Consider the following 22,714-nt stretch of genomic DNA (forward strand, 5'->3'; position numbering starts at 1 on the left):
TCCATCCCCAGGATCAAACAGCACAGCACAGCACATTTAGCAGCAGGAGCTTGTTAAAAGCCATATCATTTACAGGCAGGTCTTAACATAAAACGTTTCAGCAACAGTCGCCGAACTCGCTGCGCTGTCTTTGCAGCAATCTGCTTTAGGATTCCCTACTTCTCCAATACTCGCCCCTCCCAGCCACCTATCCCCCAATCAAGGATGAGGTGAAGGCTAATTTTGCAAGATGCATGCTAACACTTCACTCAGCCTGAGCCCAGCAGGAGAGGGCTAAACCCGGATTTCTCTCCCCTTAGTTTGTTTTGGTTGCAGAATGTGCACGGGGGCAAAATGACACTCCTGCCCCCATGTATAAATAAAGCGGGCAAGTCTCCTCCCCGTGCACGTGGAGCCTATGGGTGGGCCGAGCAATGAATACATGTAATGCTGATATTAAGATGCACTTTCTTTCACTGTGTTTCTTTCAGTCTTGATAGCACAGTTGTAAAGCAGGAGGCTGGACATGTTGATCCACGATCTCTCCAAACGCATTTTCATCACTATTTTTTAGGTTCGGGAGACTGGTGGCAGAGTCACCAATTTGGCAATTGTGCTCATGCACATGGATGGGCAGGGGCAATCAATTGATCTAAATAATGATACTCAAACCGTGCATGCTGTGTGTATCCAATGCAAGTGACTACAGACAGCACGCAAGGCTTTGAGTGCATGTCCATGTGGCGGGGAAACCACGGATGCCTTTCCCAGGAGAGAACATATGTCAAGCCCCTACCCTGCTGAAAGAAACAGAAGAGGGGGTACCCGTTCCCTGCTATGCCCAGGCTTTGAACCTTTGACACACACAGATGCACAGAAAATGTAGTTATTTATTTTATTTATTGAACATTTGCATGCCACCTATACAGCAAACGTTCCAGGCGCCGCAAGACAAAAAGAGGGTGGGGGCGGGGAACAGAGGAGAAAACAGTAAAGATACTACTAGGCCTTGTGACATCCGGGTTGTGCAAGTGCAGTATCAGGAAGTGCAGGGGGGAGGAGCCCAAAGAATGGGGCAAGTGCTAAGGGGGGTCCAGAAGGGCAAGTGCCAGGGGGAAGCAGGGGAGGGGTCACTTGTGGGAGGACAGGGGTGGACCAACCTCAGAAGACTAGTCAGGGAAGGGTGCCCGAGGCCAAATATTGGTAAGAAGGGGTGAGGACTGGTAAAGGGGGGGCCTGACCCCAGTAAGACTCATAAGGGACAGAGGCAACCAGTCACAACGGCAGGAGGAGACGAGCAGGGGAGAGGGACATGGCAGGAGGAGGAGAAAAAAATGAATGTCTTTATAAGCTTCCAGAACTTAAGGAGATCTGGCTCAAGTTGGACAGGGGCAGGAAGGCTGTTGCAGAGGAAGGCTCCTGCCGAAGAAAGAGATCTACGCCCCACTCTCTGCTTGGAGAAACGTCTAATCTGCAGAGAGTTGGAGCTAGAGGCCCCAGGCTGCAACACGTTGTACTGAAGTACTGGAAATGCAATGCATACATAAAAGTAAGAACTAGTGGCTATGTCAACGCCTGTTTTGGTTTTCTCAGTGAGTCTCCCTTAGTGGGAGTACTAAGAAAAGACATAGGTCAAGACAGACATTTTCCAGTTGGAATGGAATTTTGGCTCAAGAATTTCCATTTGGAGGCTTTTCAATGAGGGTGTTTGAGCATTTATTTATTTATTTATTTATTGTGTATTTGTAAGGCACTTATACAAGTAAATTGTGATTCAAAGTGCCCACCGGGCAACAGGGTGGGAACATGGGAATACAAATTAGATGTAACACTGTAGAGATAGAGGCAGACCTACTAGGCCTTGTGAGCGTTTTGAACGTGCAATTGCAGAGAGAGAGAAGGGGTGGGGAGTAGGGTGTAAGTGCTAGGTGTATCAAGTGGGAAGTGCTAAGGAGCGAGCGGCTGTAAGTGCCTAGGTGAAGTGGTCAACCACCAATAAATAGGTAAGTGCAAGCCTGTGGTAGCACAGGCCAGTGGGTGCAAAGACAAAGTGCTTGGAGGGTCGGAGGCTCTAGGCGATTGGGTGAGGGAGGCCAGGACCCAGGAGGAGACATATGGGCCCTGGTCACCGATCCCAGCAGCTGTGGGGTTTAGCAGAGGAGGAATGGAAGGAGGAGGTGAAAAGGAAAGTCTTGAGGAGCTTCCGGAATTTGAGGAGATCCAGTTTAAGACGAAGACGAAGAGGAAGGGGGAGGCTGTACCATAGGAGGGAGCCTACTGGGGAAATAGATCTGCCACCAGCTTGTTGTTTAGCAAAGCGTTTAACACACAGAGAGCTGGTGCCGGAGGAACGTAAAGATCGCGAGGGAGAGTATTTAGTGAGAGCAAGTTGCAGATAGCGTGGTCCCAGGCCTCAGACAGCCTTTTGGATGATGCATAGTGAAGCAAATTTGATCCTTGCAGCAACCGGGAGCCAGTGGAGAATTTCTGGCGCTGGAGAGATGCAGTCCCTGTACTTGAGGCCAAGGATGAGTCTTGCAGCCCTATTCTGGATTAGTTGAAGAGGGCGGAGGGAGGAGAGAGTCAGGTTAAGAAAGAGGCTGTATTAGTAATCCAGCCTGGAGAGAACATGAGCCCTAGTCTGGATTATCTGAAGGGGTTGTAGGGAGGAAGGGGGGAGATTAATGAAAAGGCTATTGAAGTAGTCTAGCCTAGAGAGAACCAGAGCTCTAGAGACATTGAGTTTATGTGGGAAAGTGAGGAAAGGAAGAATTCCTTTGAGGAGGTGGAGTTGAAAGTGGGCCTTCTTGGCAAGGTCCTGAATGTGAGGGATGAAGGAGAGAGAGGAGTCGAAGAGGACTCCAAGGTTTTTAGCTTCAGATGAAGCATAGGGGTAGAGCCCATAGAAGATGGCCAGGGTGATGGAGAAAAAGAGGGAGCAGGAGTTCTGAATGGGAAGGATCTCAGTCTTGCTGGCGTTGAGGCAGAGGTCATTGGAAGTACACCAGGACTGGAGGGCAGATAGACAGTCAGGAATGATAGATGAAGTAAGGAGAGGATCAGAGGGAAATTTGAAGCAGAGTTATGGGTCATCTGCATAACACTGGAAGTTTGGGGAGAAGGTGGAAAGTAGGTGTGCAAGTGGGGAAAGATAGTTTTTGAAGAACCAAGGAGAAAGGTTGGAGCCCTGGTGAGCGGCGCAGGTGGAGATAGAGCTGGGGGAGGAGAAAGAGTCCAGAAGGACCTGGGACGGATAGTCACTGAGGAAGGAAGTCAGCTAGTCAATCTACTCTGAGATACCTACGGTATCATGGAGCCATGTTATGAGGGTGGAGTGGTTGGCCATATCAAATGCAGAGGAGAGATTGAGTAGAATGAGAACAGCTGGAGGGTTGGAATCAAGAGATGTGAGCAGTTCCTCACGGGTGTTCAGAAGAGCAGTTTCCGTGCCTCTGGATGCTCCGAATCCAGATTGAATCCAGGTTGTGTAGGCAACCAACAAGTTCAGTGTGCTGGGTCAGTTGGGGAAAGACTCGCTTCTCCAAGAGTTTACCAAGGAAGGGGTGATATATATGGGGTGGCAGTTGGCTGGACAAGACAGGTCTGCAGAAGGTTTTTCAAGAGGGGGCACACAAGGGAGTGTTTGGGGGAGGAGGGAAAATATCCAGTAGCAAATTCGTGGTTGTACAGATCAGCAAGTGCAGGGGTAAGAGAGCCAATATTGTCCTTAATGGTTCTGGATGAGCAGGGGGAAATCTGTCTGGAGGACACCTTCATGGAGTGGACAACTCTAGTGACCTCATTAGGTAGGAGAGAAGGAGGAGAGAAAGGCAGAGGGTGGAAGGGGGCCGTAGGAGGCAGGAGCATGGGGGAAGCAGGAATGGGGAAGCAAGGGTGATCAGGATGTCCTTAGGTTTTTGGTGAAGTGATTGGGCAGTGCGTTGCAAAGGGCTTAGGTGGGAAGAGGTGAGGAGGATACTGCAGAAGGGTTGGCTAGTTCCCTGCAGATTTACAGAGTTCAGCTGTGTTGTTGGAGGCACTGGAGACACAAGCTTGGATGTGGGCTCTTTTCTTGATGCAGATGGAAAGTCTGTATTGCCTTTGGAGCAGGCGGCAGGTCAGTTTGCCAGAGGATGAGCCCGAGTTCTGCCACTTCGTTCCGCAGCTCTGCACTTGCATTTCAAGGCTGCAAGTTTGGAATGTTTCAGGCGGGTCCTCATGACTGGGGCAAGAGTGTCGAGGGTATTGGTAATGGCAAGAGCGTGGTTACTGAGAGCAGAGTCCGAGAGGGGGGAGGAAGGTAGATGCGAAGGCAGCAGCTGGCACTTGTTTCATTGAACAGATGTTCATGAACAAGGTTCACAGGACTGTTAGAGGAGCGGTCAGAGGGCTGAGAGGACCCAGATGAGAGGAAAGAGTGGTCTGACTAGGAGAGCTGGGTGGGCCGTTGGGGGGAGGGTGAAAGATCATTGTTGATGAGAGCATCAAGAGTGTGACCAGCTGAGTGGGTAGGACTAAATGGGGGGAATTCAGAAGGAGCGTGAGGTGCAAAGTTCACAGAAGACTTTGGATGCCATGATTGAGGAGTCAAGGTGGATGTTGAAATCACCCACAAGAAGGAGTTTAGAAGGGGTTGCGAGGAGAGAGCAGGAGAAATCAGCCCATTCAGAGAGGAACAGGGTGGTAGAGCCAGGGGGCCTGCAGATAGTGGCAATGGTCAGAGAGGAGGAAGGAGAAATGGCCAGCTTGCAGACCAGGCTCTCAAAGGAAGAGGAGGGCTTGGTGGGTATGAGGGAAGAAGGGATCCACTCAGGGAAGATCAGAGCAACTCCACCACCAGCATGTTTAGGGCGAGGCTTGGGGATGATTTTTATAGCCATCAGGGAGTCAGGGAGAAGGGAGTCAAAAGCAGTGACTGAGCTGTCATTGAATCAGGTCAATGTCTTCCGGTCAATGTTTTCAAGAAGGAGGCAGATGTCGGCAGAGTGTTTGATGGCTGAACAAGCATTAAGAATGGCAAGATGCAAGAGGTCTCCACCTCTGAAGCTTTTCTGAGGAGGGGTACAGGGGCATGGTACATAAGTCGGAGGAGGGGGGACAGAGAGAGTGGAGGAAGGAGTAGCAGGTTTGGGAAGGAAGTTTGAAGTATGGCAGGCACCGGTCGAAGAGAAGGAGCTTCGGTTGAGGGCCCTGAACCAAGATAGTGCCTGTATTGTAGATATTAATGATACACCTGGATGATGTGAAGCCCTCCAAGAGGACTTCCCATTTGGTGCCACCATTAATTGGAGAGGATGTGTAAGGCGAGAGTGTAGAGATGAGATGCGGAGTCCACAGATCTGGGGAGGGGACAGAGAAGAGGATATCAGTGAAGACTAGTCTGGAGGTTGTGCTGACGTAGGTGTTTGCGATGGGTAGGCCAAGGTTCGTGAGCAGGGTATCTTCTTTATGCCTTTTTCTTCCAGACTTCGTGGGAGAGGGAGGATAGGTGATAGTCTAGCAGTTAGAGAAGAGAGGGGAGATGGTACCATGGGGCACTGGAGGATAGTTGAAGGAAAGAGGAGTGGCTGCACAGCACACTTCTTGCACAAACTCATCAGGCGGCCTAGAAGTTGCAAAAGGGACACAAATACAATGCAAAAGGGGTGCAAAGATGTTGTAAACACACACTTAAATTCGATTTTACAAAAGGGGACACAAAATGCAGTGAAAGAAGAAGCAGATTAGTGGAGGCAAGGAAGGCAGAGTGAAATAGGCAACAGTTTTGGTTCAGAAGTTGATTAGTGGAGGAGGCAGAGGGAAAGTGCATCTATCACCCACTGGTGCATCTGCAGAGAGCGTAGAGGTGCAGGCGCCCAAGTTCGTCCGGTAGCAGGGTGGGATTTTCATATATGACGCAAATTTACATTTCACCCCTACCAAATTCCCTCTCTTTTAAGTAGAATTACTGAAGGGGTGGCAAGAACACCTGTTCGGAGGACCCCCAACTTCACTCAAATCAATTTCTCCACATTAGACCTGTTAAAGAGTGGCTCTGATCATGTGTGTAAACTTGCAAACACTGGATGCTTATGTTTATATATTCCGGAACCATATTCACACGATGCTGATTCGAAAAGAACATCACTTTTTTTAGAAGTGAGTTGTGCTTGGTGTGCTTACAATTGCAGTTTAGTGAGTCTGTTTATCAATTTAAGAAGTTTGAATTTTTTAAACATAATTTTGGTAAATATCTAAAATGTGCTATTCAATACATCTCCATTTAGAATCTACCTCTTGTGGCAGAGAATGTGTGGCCGAAAATCTTTTGTTTTGACTTCTTAGTTCAAACCTCATGTGACCATAAAAAACACTTTCCCATCCACTATAATGCAATGGTAAATAACTTTTAGGAAGCCTATTTAACAACAAACTAATGTTAGTTAAAAAAAAAAATCATTTGGTCAATTACTAAAATGCGATCTTTTATATTTCCCTAGTTAAGTACATATTTTTCTTTCAAGTATTGCTGATTAAATGGTCTAGATCTTCGAAAACTTTAATGTAGTGGGAATCAGTGCAAGTCAAGCAAAACTTTGGATAATGAACAAGTGAAGATGTATAGTGTCCTGGTCACTCTGGGAATCTATCTTAAAGCCTTACATGCTGAGCTCTATGCAAGTCTATGCAAACAGGATGAGCATACTCGTCCTTAGTGCTTAAGGGGTTAAGGGACACATGACGAAATTAAGCTTCCAGGTCCCTCAACTGGAAACTGGAGGCAGAAAATGGCAGTGTGCAGTATGATCTCAAGCTTTCCCTTCACTTGCGTTGTACTAAGGAACATGGCGGGTGACACAGCCCCCAGCCTTTCTTGCACCTTCTCCCCATTGTCAGTCCCTTCGAAAATCCTGCTAGCATTTTACCTCCAACTTCCTCCGATGGAGCAGCTCCATGCTTCCTCTACCTCAACTGGGGACTCTACATTGCATCCATTACCTGTGTTAGGTGTGCTCAATGCATCCCTGACCTCCAATGGAAGCTTCTATGTGGGTCTGTCAGCTTTAATGGGCGCTGTCCTGTGCACCATTGACCCACACTAGGGGTGCTCCATGTGCCTGCTGCCTCTGAAAGGGAGGCTGTGCACCCATCGCATCCGCTGGAGCATGCGCCATCCATCCACGACCACTTGGGCTAGGGGCTAATTATGTCTCCTCTTCCTCCCATAGACGAGGCTCCATGCAGCCAACACTTCGTAGGAGACAGGTCTGTACGTTCACCATCTCTGCTTAGGCTGCTCCAGACATCCACCACCTCCACTGGGAGATGCTCAAGTCACCTGCCACATCCAATAGGAAGTGACTACATGCATCCACCACCTCCACTGGGAGATGCACCAGCCATCCGCCACATGCATGCATCCACCCCCTCTACTGGGGAGATGCTCCTGGCATCTTTCACATCCAATATGGAGCAACCACATGCATCCACCACCTCCACTGGGAGATGCACCAACTATGTGCCACATTCGATAGACAGCAGCGTTATGTATCCACCACCCCCACTGGGGCGATGCTCCAGGCATCCTCCATGTCCAATAGAGAGCTGCTGCATGCATCCAAAACATCCACTGGGGAGATGCTGCAGGCATCCTCTCCGTCTAGTAGGGACACGCTGCATGCATCCACCAACTCCACTGGGGAGATGCTCCAGACATCCTCTGTGTCTAGTAGGGACACGCTGCATGCATCCACCACCTCCACTGGGTAGGTGCTCCAGGCATCCGCTATGTCCAATAGGGAGCGGCTGCATGCATCCACCACCTCCACTGGGAGATGCACCAGCCATCCGCCACATGCATGCATCCACCCCCTCTACTGGGGAGATGCTCCTGGCATCTTTCACATCCAATATGGAGCAACCACATGCATCCACCACCTCCACTGGGGAGATGCTCCAGGCATCCTCTACGTCCAGTAGGGAGACACTGCATGCATCCACCACCTCCACTGTGGAGAGCCACCGGGCATCCTCTGCGTCCAGTAGGGAGACACTGCATGCATCCACCACCTCCACTGTGGAGAGCCACCAGGCATCCTCTGCGCCCAATAAGAAGATGCTGCATACACCCATCACCTCTGCTGGGGCTACTCCAAAGACCCACTACTTGCAATGAGAGCCACTTTTTTCATGTGCCACACTTGATAGAGGCAGCACTGAGTATCCACCACCTCTAAGAGGGGCTGCTCCTTCTGTCTACCCACTGTGGGGGTATGGGCCTGATATATCCAACACCTCTCTTGCTTTGGGCATCCACCCTGCCTGCTTAGGGTATTGCATCCCTCAACTACCTCCACAGGGGCTTTTCTTGCGCTCCCCACCTCTGCTTCAGACAGTCCAGCCTAAGGAGAAATCCAGGAGGACAGAGTTTATCACATGTCAGCCTACAGATATCTGAAGCTGCCCTTCACCAGGGGTCAGCAATCCATGGGGTTCAGCCAGACAGATAGCACAGTGAGCTAAGCGCTCACCCCTGACATGTGGGCAGCCTGCTGTGGCAAGTTCGAATCCTCGGAAGGTCAACTCAGCCTTTCATTCTTCCGAGGTCGATGAATTGAGTACCACTCTGTAGGGTAATAATGTCTTCTGTTATTTCAGCGCTCTGAGACCTACGGGTGTGTAGCGCTATATGCATTATCATGACTATCCAGCCCGTGTTCATTCTTTGCATTCTGATGCTTGCAATGTCTTTCAGGGCTGGGTGACTTATTCACCCCGACATGAGATAGCTTGACACGTGTCTATGTGGATAATGGCCGGACTGGCTAGCACCGCACCGACTCTGGCCAATCACCACCAGCCTTGCTCAGATGTCCTCACAGGACAGTGTGCCGTGGCGGGGTGAGGTAACCCTAGCTGTCCCGCATTTGAGTGATTATACCGGGGCAGGAAGGGAGGAGTGGAGCTCAGTGTCCGGCCTACACCCATCACTCCGAGAAGCTGCCTTGACGTGGAGATGTCAGGGGCCCGAGGGTTCCCACAAGCGGCTGTAGTACCCTAGGATTGTTATATAGCCCCCTTCCATCTCCTTTTAGGGGTGTGATATGAGTTTTACATTTATTTGCGATTTCTCCCTTTGAACCCCACCAGGGGCAGGTGCAATGCAGGTTGCCACTGTGCAGTTCCACATCAGAAAAGGCCTAGTGGACCAGTACAGGGGAAAGGTTTCAAGTTCACCGCAGGAAGGGAAAGCTGGATTGTACGCGTGTTTAATGGGATATTCCAATGATAGGAGTGTACTGGGTGAGCGGAGAGGGGGGAAGACTCCAAGAGGGCTACTAGCATGTTCGTGGGAAGACCCCACACCTCACCCCATTCGGGTTTGTCGACAACGATGTAGACGGGGGGGGGGGGGCAGAAGGGGAGGGCTTGTCATTTATATGGCAATTAAGGCATTCAATTAAATATTGTGAGGGACAATGGCACTTTTGAGAAAACATCCGGCATGCCTGAGCGGACATAAAACAGCAAATACAATAGTTTAAAAACCTCCTCGGCGTTCACCAGGCGTTGTGACATTCACAAACCAGAACAAAAACTCGTTTTAAAAAACAGGCAACACGCCCCCTTCACTCTGCCCCTTTCAGAGACAGAAACGCCGGAGAACAAAGCACAAGCTCCTCAGTTACCAACAACCACCTTAACGGTAAACTCAGGTGCTCCGCGCACGATATAAGTGCGCCGATGCTTCAACAGGGCTTCGACGCCGTGGCGTGTGGCAGGAGGCGCTATATAAATATAAGATAACACAATAAGCCTCGAACAAGAGTAGTATGGCAAGTCGTGCACAGCAGAATAACCCCCCAGGAGTGTATTTAAATGACCCACCCCCTGACAACAGCACATCAGCGAGTAACATTTAATGAGAGATCGTTAAACAAGCCCCTTTCCCCCTAAATACTGCAACATGGTAGCCCGGGACGCCGTTCTCTTCTCACACACAGTACACTGCATTAAATGCACAGTTTACATACACAATATACTGCAGGCAGCTAGGAACCACGTTTGCAGCGTGCCTTTAAAGAATGCACCATGTTTCGGTTGGCCCCTATGGTACTCATATCTGGAACAATGCAATGCAATGCTTCACGGGTCTGCAAGAGGATGACAGCAGGCGGGGTGATGCTGCCTGGGTAGGGAAGGCAGCAGCGGGGTGGAGGGGGCCGCCCCCTGCTCTTTCTGTTACGCCCGGGCAGAAGCAGCCCCCCTCTCTTTTATTGGAAAGCATGGCAGATCAGAGAGATGCAGAAATATACAAGCGGCTTTGTTTGCACTTGGAGAACAATGAAAGTCGGAGGTGTTCGCACACGGCATCCCCAGGGCCGCCTGCTTCGTGCCCATAACCAGGCTGGGCGTTTAGAGCACAGCACACCCAGGACCCGGCATGAAATCCGCCCACGCGGATCCTCCGTTTAATACACATAGACGTTAATATGCACATCCGTGGCACCATGGAGTGCCCGAGCTGTGCCCACAAGGAACCCGAAATCGGACTCACCAACTGCATGCAGCAGAAGCCCACCAGGGTACACCTCCCGTTGCACTTCCCCATAGCGGCGGTCCCCAGCCGGGCGCTGTTGTACGGTGGCCTCCCTTCCACGGTGGCTGCAGGAGTCCGTCTGTCTCCAGAGCCTGCAACGTTCCTCCGAAGCCCAGGGCTCGCCTACCCTTGCCGGCGTGGGATTAAGGGCAGAGCCGGCGTGCCATGCCGTCCTTCCCGGGGCCGTATGGGTGCTCCAGCAGATCCTGCGCGGTGCCCGTCAGGGGGTGGCAGCGGGCATCGCTCCCCAGGCTCTCCCTCGCCCTGCCACACCTCTCACACATCCGAGTGCTGGGGGGCGACGAGAGGCTGCCATGCATGTGAGAGAACCCGCTTCTTCCAGCTGCTGCCTGCTCGGGGGAAGGGGAGGGGGCGGGCGGAAGGAGGAAGGGACTCCTGCTCCCTGATTTGCACAATTTGCAATACCGATTGGCCCCACTCCTTGACTGCTTTCTTAGCTGTGTATACGAGGGAGGAGAGGAGGAGGTGGGGAGGGGGACCGAAATTCGTGATTTAGAGAGGGAGAGGGGGCGCAGCACATCCAGGCTCTGCGTGACGGCAGAAACGCGCAGCATTAATCCCAACCCAAGCTGTGTCTGCTGGGAAGGAGCAGGGTGATTTCAGGCTGTGTGTGTGTGTGCGGTGTGAGAGGACAAAGAGATTCCACGCGCTGGGTGGCGTTGTGAGGGGACCAAGGATTCCCGGCGCTGTGTGCTGTTAAAAGGAGGAGCGATTCCAAGAAGCTCTGTGTGTTAGGATGGGGCAGAGTGATTGCAGGTTTAGGCTGAGTAGCGTGGGTTCATTTTGCTTCTCTTACCAGATCCCTGCCTAAGTAATAAATTACAGACAACTTATGTGTATGGAAAAGTTGTAGGCCGTAGGCATTTTATTTTCTTACAGAAAATACAACACAACAAAATAATTACACTACCATATGCTTTTGGGCACATTGTGTCCAGTTCCCAAGTTGCTCAAGGCTCCTCTTGAGTCCTTGTTATCCCTGAGCCTTCGTTCCTGAGCACATGCCGCCACACCTGAGTGGGTGTTCCTTACGCCCGCTCAGGTCCCCCCCAAAAGCACCCTACCTACAACCCCGTTCCTGGAGTGCCCTAAAAATGTTGTCGGAAAAAACCCCCATCGCTTCCTTTGATAGGTGCACCCCATCCTGGTGAAACATGTCCGGATTGTTCTGGTGTAAGCCATGTCTTATGAAATGCAGCACTGTGCTCTTGCAGTACTTTTCTACTGATTCATTTAGTTTCTTTCTGGCTATCTCAATTGCGTGCCTCTTCTGTGCCCCATACCAGACCCTTCTTGGTATTATCTCTGGCATAAAAATCTCAGTCTTCCACCAGCTGCGGGCTATGCTATGCAGTGACTCGCAGATGTTCCTTTGTAATTTACCCCTGTTTGTGCTCACCAGGTCGTTCCCCCCGAGATGTATAACCAGGCACTCGGGGGGGGGGTCCCTGAAACCTATCAGGTCGGATAGCCTGTCGTGGATGTCCTCCCAGTACATCCCCGGGAGGCCCCACCATAACGTGATTGTGTTCCTGAAATGTAGTCCTTGCTTCACCTCTTCCAGCCACCTGCCTGCCCGGGTCATGAAAGAGTGCTCCACTATTCATGCCGATTTGTATGGTCCGGCCTCTGTGGAAACGGGGGAGATAAGTGTCATATCAGTTCCTCCCTTATGTGTTTTTTAAAACATTGCAACTTCCATCCCCCAATTCGTCTCACCCCCTTTGCTCCCAGGCCCCCCCGCCCACGCAGAGGTTGCTGCCCCTATCCTGAAAGAGTGTGTCCCAAATTCGGCTGGATCCCATCCCGCTTTCGCCACCGCCTGTTTTAATACTGCCTGAAACTGGTACCTGCTGAGCGCGCTGCCATCCCTATGGATCAATAACTGTCCGTCGACCTCTGGTCGCAGATCTAGGAATTCCTGGGTGATGCATCTGGGACAGTGGTCCTTTTCTCTGATGCAATTGAGATCTATTGCTCTCCCCTTCCCCATTTTGTCCGTCTTAGATTTCCTTAGCATTATAGACATCCCCTTGATACCCATACTAACGTCTTTTCTTGCCAGACCGTCTCCTGCCTCCGTATTCCTGGCCACCAGTTCCCCTATTCTGAATGCTCCATAGTATGCTAGCGCAAATGCTGCCCTGAACAGCGCGGTTTCGTACGTGCTGCTGCACGTGTCTTGCAGCACTTTTAGCAGAATTATCAATTTCCCAAAATTTACCGGCCTTCTGCTATCTGGTTTTTTCCCCTCTAACTTTGCTCATCCCCTCATAGCGTATTTTATCTTAGCGCTGTCAGTCGGGTCTGGTATGCCCGCCACTTTTGTGGTATATGCCACCGCCGCCAGGTGCGCTGCTGCCCAGCTTTTCTTTTTTCCTTTTGTAAATGCCCCTTCGAGAAATTCACACACTTTTTCAGCTGACATTTTTTCCACCTTTTTTCCACCTGTTTCCACCAACACATCTTTTACATGCTTTTCGTACTGCTTACCCGTTTTGTACGTCAAGGCATTTCTGGTCAGCTTGTCGATGACCCTTTCTTTTCTCCGTTCTTCTCCCACTTCTTTTGAGTCGACCTTGTGGCCAACCGTGCTTTCCTTTCTAGTGCCTCCAACAGGACCCATGTCTTTCGTGGCATGGGCGTTCTTTCCTTGTCGGCGTCCGGTCTCAGCTCCCTGAATTTCTCCCACTGAAAGCAAGAGATTGCATCAGCCACCACATTTTCTTCCCCAGCGATATGCCTCGCCTTTATGCATGTATTAATTTTTAGGCTTTCCAGTGTGATTGCCCTCATTAATTCTAATACTATCATGCATGACGCACTTCCTTTGTTTAACACGTGCACCACCGCCATGTTATCTGACCATACTGCCAACTCCTTGTTCCCTACCTCTTCCCCTCCATGCACATAACGCGACCCATATCAGGAAGAGCTCCAGCAGCGTTATGTTCTTTGTCCATTCCGCCACTTGCCACGATTTTGGCCACTTGCCTGCACACCATTTTTCCCCAGTATTGCACCAAAACCAAAGCCACCATCTGCATCAGTGAACAACAACCTTTTACCTTCATCGTTCACTGGTGAGCGCCATATTACCGCCCCCTTGAAGTTTTTCAGAAATTCTGCCCATACTTCCAGATCTCTCTTGATTCCTACCCCTAGCCTGACCCTGTGGTGCCCTTTGGTAGCACCTCTCGTTTTCAGCTCGATACTTCTCTGGAACACCTTCCCCTGAGGTATGACTCTTCCTGCGAAGTTCAGTTTTCCTGCCAGTGCTTGCAATTCTCTCACTGTTGCTTTGTTTCTTCCTTGTAGTTCCTTTATTGTCTTCAGCAGCTCCGTCACCTTGTCCTCCGGGATCCGACACCTTCCCTTGTTGGAGTCAATTTCTATACCTAGGAATTGGATAACCTGCTTTGGCCCCATCGTTTTCTCTTCCGCCAGAGGAAAACCCCACTCGCTCGTTATTTCCATGAATTTGTCCAGGGTTGCCCTGCATAGATCCGCAGCTTTGGGGCCGACGAATAAAAAATCGTCCAAGTAATGCACCATCATGGACTCCCTCATCTCCTGTGTTACTGCCCATTGTAAGAATGAACTTACCCTCTTGAAATATGCGCATGAGATGGTGCACCCCATCGGGAGGCATTTGTCGATGAAGTATTCCCCCTCCCAATGCATGCATAACCATCTTTGTGATCTGCTGTTGACTGGCAACAGGCAAAATGCCGATTTAATGTCTGCTTTCGCCATCCATGCCCCTTCCCCTGCCTTTCTGACCAGTTCCACCGCCTCCTCGCAGTCTGAATATGATACTGTCGCCTCGCTCTGAGCGATGCCGTCGTTCACCGAGGCACCCGGGGGGTAGGACAGGTGTTGTATCAGCCTGTATTCCCCTTTGTCTTTTTTCGGCACCAGTCCTAGTGGTGAACATAAAAATTCTTCGAATGGTAAGGCCGTGAACGGGCCCTCTACCCTCCCTAGTTCTACTTCCTTCCTGATCTTACTGGTCACTATCTCCCTGTTTTCGCTTGCCGATTTTAGATTCCTAGGAATGTCATGTGCTCCCTGCCCGGTAAACGGGATGTTAAAACCTTCTCTAAAGCCTTGCCTGATTTGTTCTGCCGCTTCTTGGTCGGGGTATTTCCGGAGCCACCTTTCCATCCTCTCGATTTTTAACGGCGTGGCCCCTTTCCTGCCCCAGTTTTTATTTCCGCGTCTCATCTCTTCTGCCGCTTGGCGCTGCGGCCCTTGTGCACTTGGAGCTGCTGTGGTCACCCTTGCATCTCTCGCACTTGTGGCTGAATTTGCACTTCCATCCCCAGCTACATGGTACCCCCTTTTCAAAGCTCCTGCATTGACCTGGTTCCGCTTGTGCTGTCCACGTGCTCCCACTGCCACCCCCTGTGTTGTCGGGGGCAGGCTGCTCTGCCATCCTCTCTGTGACCCGTAATTTCTGCTCCGAAAACTCTGGTCTCTATTCCTGTCATAGCTGGATTCGTACCTTCTGCCACTCGATCTATAATCTGTTTTGTAATCATTCTGCCAGTACTGCCTTCTCTGCTGTCCCCCTATGCTCCGCTCCTTGGAATCCCATTTCTCTTTTAGCACGTTAAAAATGTAGAGGTTAAAGTTTTCTTCTTCCCAGCCCATATCCAGAAAGCAGTCCATCTCCTTTCTGAACTCATGGTCATACTCCAGCCATGCATCCCCTCCAAATGCTGCGTGGACCTTCAGCACCCTCTGTTGATATGCCACTAATGCTACCCCGTCTTCCGGGAATTTTTGTAATATAATTGTAGACATTATGGTGAAGGCCGCCATCCGATTGTCAAAGCTCCTCACTACTGGCCCCTTTCTTAGTAAGCTTTTTTCATCCTCCTTCATGTCCTCTAGGGCCACATTCATCCCCCTCTTTTGACAATCTAACAATGTAAATATATCGATCAATTCCTTCCTCCAGATTTTTTCCTTTACTTTATCATTTATGTACCAAGCCGTCGCTTTCATTGACCTGCCCTGTGCGTCTTTACCCATGGTTGGCCTGCCATATTTCGTCTTGAGTGGCCCCTCATTTTCTGCCGCTGCCACCGTCGGTGCTGCCCCCGGTGGTGTGGCCCTTGCCCCTATGTTTGGCCCTGCCGGTACACCTTGTGGTGTCAGTAAAATTGGTGCTCCTTGCGGCACCGGGACTACTGGTGCCCCTTGTGGTGCCGGGACCAGGGCTTCCCTGGGCTCTGCTGGTGCCCCCTGTGGTGCTGGGTCCGGGGCCTCTCTGGGTTCTGCCCCTGCCCCCCCTGCCCCACTCTGCCTTTCCTTGCTCACCACTCCTCTCGATTTAACCCAAGCCTTTAGGTGATCCCTTTCTTCGTCATCACTGCTTGATTCGTCTGATGAACTCCCCTGCCACTCTTCCCTGCTTTTCTTCCCCCGTCTGCTCTTCTTGTCATTGGTTCTGGGCGACTTACCCGAAACCGTGACGCAATTTTTAAAATTTTTTACTATTTTATTCCCCACATTATTATTCACAGTAGCTTTCTTTTTATCTTTTTTCTTTCTCTTGGTCGGTGCCTCCGTCTGTTCCTCTGATCTCTTCGACTCCGCTCTTCCCCTTTTCTGTCCTTGCGGTACCTTGTCTTCTCCTTCGCTGCTGCTGGGCTCTATGAACAGCAGAGGTGACGTTGCCTTTGCTCTTTCCTCTTTCTGCATTACTTCTAGCACCCATTGTGCCCCATACTCCTTCTCCGCCTTTCTTGCCCATTCTGAGAATTCTCGGGCCCTCTTTGCTCTTCCTTCCGCCATCCTTCTCGCCTGAATTGTGTCGGTCGCGCTTCTGTTTTACCACTGCGAAAGTACCCTTTGTTCATTCGCAGCTGGTACTTCTGGGTCGCTCCTGGTCTGGCCCCGTTGTAACCACTGTGATAGTATGAACTCTAGAGAGGTAGAAAAATGCGTGAGCCCGCAAGAGCAAACGTTTTTCCTTCCCCTTCTCCAGGTACTAAGAGCCTACGCGAGAGAGGTGAGCTCTTACCTGGTTTGTGCCGTCTCTCCTTTTCCAGGCTTACTTATACCCCCCCGGCCTTTTGTTCCTTCCTGGGGGCAGCCGGGTTACCCCCCTGACCTCTTGTTGTTACAATTTGCACCTTCCCAGGTGCTGTTTCCTGCCCTTCCTGTGCTTTTGTTTCTTGTGGCGCCATTCAGACGCCCCCCCCATGCTTTTGCGCTGTATTCCCCCACCCCGCGCCTAAACTCCCAGACCCTCTATCGTCCCGCATTTCATGCGGCCCGGGGCCTGGGTCATAAGTGTCGTGGTGGGGCAGAGTGATTGCAGGCTTAAGTGCTGTGGCGGGGCAAAGAGATTCCCAGAAGCTGCCTGTGTCGTGATGAGGCGGAGTGGCAGTGGGGTCTAAGTGTCATGATGGGCCAGAGTTATTTCAGACCCCATATTTTGTGACGTGGCAACATGATTACAGTCTTGTGATGGAGCAAAGTGATTCCAACCTCGGTGTGCTGTGATGGGGAAGAGGGTTTAGGCTCTGTGTGTTGTGATGGGGCCAGAGTGATTCAACGCTCTGTGTATTGTGAAGGGGCAAAGTGCTTCCAACCTCTGTGTGCTGTGAAGGGGCAGAGGGTTTCCAGGTTGTGTGCGTTGTGATGGGGCAGAGTGATTCAACGCTCTGTGTATTGCAAAGGGGCAGAGGGTTTCCAGGCTTTGTGTTTTGTGATGGGCCCAAGTAATTAAACGCTGTTTTTGCCGGTGAACACTCGAAGGGCGGGGGCAGGAAGTGGGCATGATGGGAGTGGGAAGAGGTGGCCCCAGCTCTGCCAGCGCCCTGTGTGAGATTTTTTGGCGGGTCTCCGCCCCACTCTCCCCATCATTTTGACAGCATTACAGTAGTATTTCTAGGAAGCATGAAGACTGCTATAATGCAAATGTTTAGGAGGGTGACACTGTCAGAATGTGTAATTTGGGACAGTGGAAAAGAAAATGCTCTGTGATTATTACATTTACATCATTTTCTAATGCAATAAACAATACCTTCAAAATAGCTGTTTCCATATCTGCCCAGAGGTTCCCAAACTTAGTTTTAGGCTTAGTGATGATTTTTCAGCTATTTTTCATGTAGCTGGCTATTTAGAGGCAGTTGTGATAAGCAGTGCTATATGTATGAGACGCTATGTGAGAGAGATGGGCCTGGCATATAACTGCCACCGAGCTGCTCCTGAAAAGCAACTGTAGGCAAATACGGAGGAGGTGACCCCATCACTCGCCTGTGAGCATCCCCGAGTCTTTAGGAACAGGACCGTCACTAATCATGCCAACCCACCACAAGTGCAGAACAGCAGGGGGCTCAGTTCTGTTGTTCAGCTGTTACATGTTCTGCATCAGTCGAACACCAGAACGGGGCCCCCTGCTCTTCTTGTAAGTGTGTTTGAGGTCCAGCTCTGTGTCATGTAAACTTAATCATCGGGCGGCGTGATTCTTTAAAAGGTGCTGGGCCAGACCGATATTTAAGTTTACATGACACTCAGCAGGGGGCAAAACACCCTTTATTTGCTGTGCTGGGGGGGCGGGTGGCACCCTTGTGCGGCCGCATCCCCTAAGCGTACCTTGATCCGGCACTGGGAGGTGGTTCCAGGGGAAGTGGGTGGGCTACGTTGGGGTCTATTGGTGGGACCGAAATGTGTCCAGCAGGGGGAGGACTCTGGGGTCATAAAGTGGTACGCATAGTTGAACACCCTTTTGGGTGCTGGCACAAAGTATCTAAGTAACAAGTCAAAGTCAAATAATGTCATGTACAGAGAGGGACAGTTAGGGAGTTTTAGATTAGGGGAGACACCCTGTGAGGAATAAGAGTTTCTTCCTTACTTGTGGTGTACCTAGTATGCCAGCTCAACATAGAATAATCTGAAGCTCTGACCTTTGTTACAGATCACCTGTAAGATAACTCTTGCCCAATCAAGCAGCTCTGCCTATGTTTCTACAAATTCAACCATGTTGTGAGCCTATTATTTCATGGGAGGGGCTGTTGGAATTACTGTGGGAGACTATATTCTTGTTTGTGGTTAAACTACTCAGGATATTTTGGGGTTGCTGAAGGGACATGTGTTGGCTTGCGCTGCTATGTGCTGTGATGGGGCAGAGTTATTCAGTGATCTGTAATATTGTGAAAGCGCATAGATTTTCCAAGCTCCATTTGTTGTGATGAAGTAGAGTGATTGCAGGCTTTATGTATTGTGAAGGGGCAGAGTTTTTTGAGGCTCTTTGTGTTGTAAGAGTTAGTCAATGCTCTGTGATGGGGCAGCGTGATTCCAAGTTCTGCCTGTTGTGAGAAAGTACTGCGTTTTCATACTCAATGTGCTGTGACAGAAAGGAGTGGGTCTAGGCTCTGGCTCTCTGTATTGTCCTATGACAAGACAGAGTAATTCCAGATGTTGTGTGTTCTAATTAAAGGTCAGAGTGATTGTGTGCTTTGTTTTGCTTTGTATTTTGTGAAAGGATGGCGATTCCATGTGCTCTGCAGTGTTGTAAAAGGTGATCATTACACAAAGCTCTCTGTGTTGCAAAAAGGCAGAGCAATTAAAGATGTGGTGTGTTGAGCAGGAACATAGTGATTCCAGATGTGGAGTGCCCGAGGAGGAACACAGTGATTCCAGATGTGGTGTGTTGTGATACTGCAGAGCGATTCCAAGCTGTAGGATTTGCCAAAAGGCAAATGGATTCCAGATGTGCTACATTATGCAAGAACAGAGTAATTCCAGATGCGCTGTGTTGTGACAGGGCAGAGTGATTCCTGTCTCTTTGTGTTGTGATGGGTCACAGTGATTCCAGCCTTTGTGTGTTATGATTGGACAGAGAGATTGAATGCTCTGTGTATTGTGATGGGGCAGAATGATTCTAAAGGTTTGGTATTATAATGGGACAGAGTTATTCCACACACAGCCTCATTATTAGTTTGGTGGTATCACGCATGTAAATCCGGCGGGATACCACCAAACAGACCGTTACTGGTACCTCATCTGCTTTTATTTATTTTTCTATATTTATTTCACTGTCATCCTATATATTGCACTGCCCCCTGCCCTTTCCCCCTGCCCTTTCCCCCTGCACTTTTCCCCTTCCCCACTTCCCTCCACTTGTGCAATCTCAATGTCACCTGGTCTAGTAGGATCGCTGTCTCTGTCTTCCCTCTCCTCCCTTGCCTTGTCGCGCCTTGAAACACCTGTGTATAGGTGCGTTATGAATGCCATATCATATATCATATCAATTAGTGGCAGATTATAGGTGCCGGTGTATAGGCGTGCCAGTGTATAGGCATGCCAACCCCTCCCCCTTCAACTGAGTACAGATAACATAATAGGCAGATCAAATGGTTCCATTATTGCAGAAATCAGGATTATAGTGCCTTTATTTAAGGTAAAAAGGGCACATAGCTCTGCACATATTTGGGTTAAAATGACCCAGGAAGTGAAGGGTGCTTTAAATATCACAGACACATCATGAGTATATAAAGATATATTATGAATATGGGATACCAAGTGAGAAATGCTTAAATAAATAAATAATGGCTCCCTGAAGGATTAATACAGTGGCAGACAGAGATATATTTCAAAATAGATGACTCAAGTACAAAGTGGTATTGAGTGTAAAAGCCAGGTAAGAAAACCCTGACTCATGCTGATAAGCAACAAAGGCCGACACATGAAATGGTCTTTGGCAGAATCTTGCAATGAGATAATTGAGTCTGGGAGGTTAAACTTGAAATTTGGTAGGAAAAGCAGACATGATTAATGATGAAGTTAGACAAGGCATGTGAAACTTGGATACATTTAACTATGTTATTAATAGGAAGGGTATACTGTACTTTATGTAGACCAATTTGCAGGACCTCGAAAAGTTAACAAAGAATTCACAGTGATGTGATGAAGTTGTTTTTAGCAAGAGTTGAGAAATGTTACAAATGTGTCTAGCCAAGTCTAAAAATAAGCTTATCAGTGTGTGCGTCAGGAAAAATAGTGTATGACAACTATGCTAATGTGGGCTTGGTGTGCATCAGATAAGCCATCCAATTTTAGGAAAGGGAGGTTTTTTTCTTGGGCTAAGAGGATCTATATGAAACATGCTCTACACAAAAAGTAGTCATTTGCATAAGGATGTTGAATCATCCAAATAGCCTATATAAGTAGGTTGAAGGCACAATGTTGCTGAGTGCTTTTACAGACGGGGTCGTGTAACCACACTTAATAAAGAATGCTGAGAAAAACTCCCAGGTGCCTGATTTCCTTTTGCTTCTGTCTCTGCCTCTGAGAAGTGTTCATAGATGCGAGAAGCTTGATGGGATGGGAAGAGGACCCCCCCATACACTTGGCACCTACAGATTGCGTGGTGAAATATAGCCCCTGGATGCCAGAAATAAAGAGGTCAGAGTCATATGTGCATGCTCACCGAAACATAAGGCCAGCACAGAAATGATGCCAGACCTGAGGCCTATGGGACCAAAAACAGGCCTAAAATCGAAGGAAAGAAAGTAGGCCTGACTCTATAAGGTGCAAAGATGTGTGCAATGCCTTTCAGGGAGAAAAAGAAAGACACGTGGCAATGATGTTTTGATTCAAACCATGGAGAGCTGCACTTACATATCAAGAAACCGCAGTGCACAGTATCTTCAATGGGATTGCAGAATTGTGCTCCAAGCAGCTGAAGTGAAATGGATCATTGCATGTAAATTAAATAAAAGAATGTAATTTTCATTTTTCTCTCCCAAGTTACAGTATACTAAGCGAAATGCCCACTACACTTTCAAACTTGGGCATGGTGTTCTCATAACACATAAGGACAATTTTGAAGTAATACACATGTATTTCTGAAACTATGAGGCCTTAGAAGATGTCATTTAAAATGCATGTATGTAAGAGTTTAGAGGCTGTTTGCTGCAGAGTACATGGGCAGTCATTTATCCTAACTTGAAATTAACCTACTGGACCTCCCTCTGTTGCCCTGGAGATTCAGGCATGGTTGTCTTCATCCATCATTGCCCTTCCTTAAAAATACAAGCAGGAATACTTTTTAGATCAGAAAATGTGGTGCAGACCAGATAAAGTCAGGTCTGTTCTGCAGCACTTGTGACCACCAGGTCACAAGTCCCATGAAACTATCCATTGGTGGCTCTTGGGCTTTGAAGGGGCAGGCGGGACCTAAACACAGATCAGGCTCTGCTTAGTCAGAAGAATTGAAACAGAAAAAAAATGAAACAGAAAAAAAGGTGGGGGCCCAGTGAAAGAGGAGAGTGTGAAACTGCAGCTTGATGAAAATGGGAGGAATACACTTTATTGTATTATATGAGCAACGTTCATGTCACAATGTTCATTCCAGACTTTCATTAAAGGAGACAGTGACCCTCTTGAAACCATGCTAAAACGATTTTGATAGGATAAACACAACTAAAGTTATTACTGAAAAGGTGATTTGGGCCTTCGTTTGAATCCAAGAGATGTGAAAGTTGGTAAAAGCATGCAGGTGGTAATTAATATGACGACTGTAAAATGGCATATTTTTCACAGATATGGTTCCTAAGTAAATGAAGAAAAACGGTATCTCTGCACAGCAAGGACGTGCAGACTCCAGACTAGACTAATCTGATTCACCTTAAAATATAGTTCTGAAAAATGTGTTAATACATGCAAAGATTTGAAAATTCAGGGTACTTGCCATGTTGAGATATTTTGTGAGCTCAATGCAGACCGAGCCCATCTGTCAAAGTGGAATGATGAAGCTTACTCTTCCCACAGCTATTCCAAATCACTCCCCCATCCCCTGGTCCTATTGGCACACAGGTGGGAGGTGGGTAGTGAACATTAACCAATCCCTTTTTTGCGGGAATCATGACAAGTTAGTTATGTCATTTGCCCTATAAATAAGCCAGTTTGCATCAGAGCTGGACTTCTTCCAATAATTCCGAGGGGCGACCTGCTGCTGAAACCTGGCGAAAAACATCCCAGCAGAGATGCCTAATTTTTCATTGGAGCCAGGAACCAAGAGACATAGAAGCTGATTGGCACCCCTTGGAGGACTCAGAGGAGATCCTTGACTGACCCCTTGCTGTCCCAGCGGTGCTCTGATGTTCCCTGATG

General features: G+C 49.0%; 1 protein-coding gene across 1 annotated transcript in view; it reads right to left on the bottom strand.

The window, feature by feature from the left end:
• Positions 1-11,163, bottom strand: part of NKAIN1 (sodium/potassium transporting ATPase interacting 1) — a 536,625-nt gene extending 525,462 nt beyond the window's left edge. Inside the window, exon 1 of the mRNA XM_069623039.1 lies at positions 10,517-11,163. Coding sequence (XP_069479140.1) covers positions 10,517-10,570 — 54 coding nt within the window. The 5' untranslated portion in view covers positions 10,571-11,163. The remainder of the gene's footprint in view (positions 1-10,516) is intronic.
• Positions 11,164-22,714: the final 11,551 nt, after the last annotated feature.

The sequence above is a fragment of the Ambystoma mexicanum genome, chromosome 11 (genome assembly GCF_040938575.1).
Source record: "Ambystoma mexicanum isolate Mex_15411 chromosome 11, UKY_AmexF1_1, whole genome shotgun sequence".
Lineage (NCBI taxonomy): Eukaryota > Metazoa > Chordata > Amphibia > Caudata > Ambystomatidae > Ambystoma > Ambystoma mexicanum.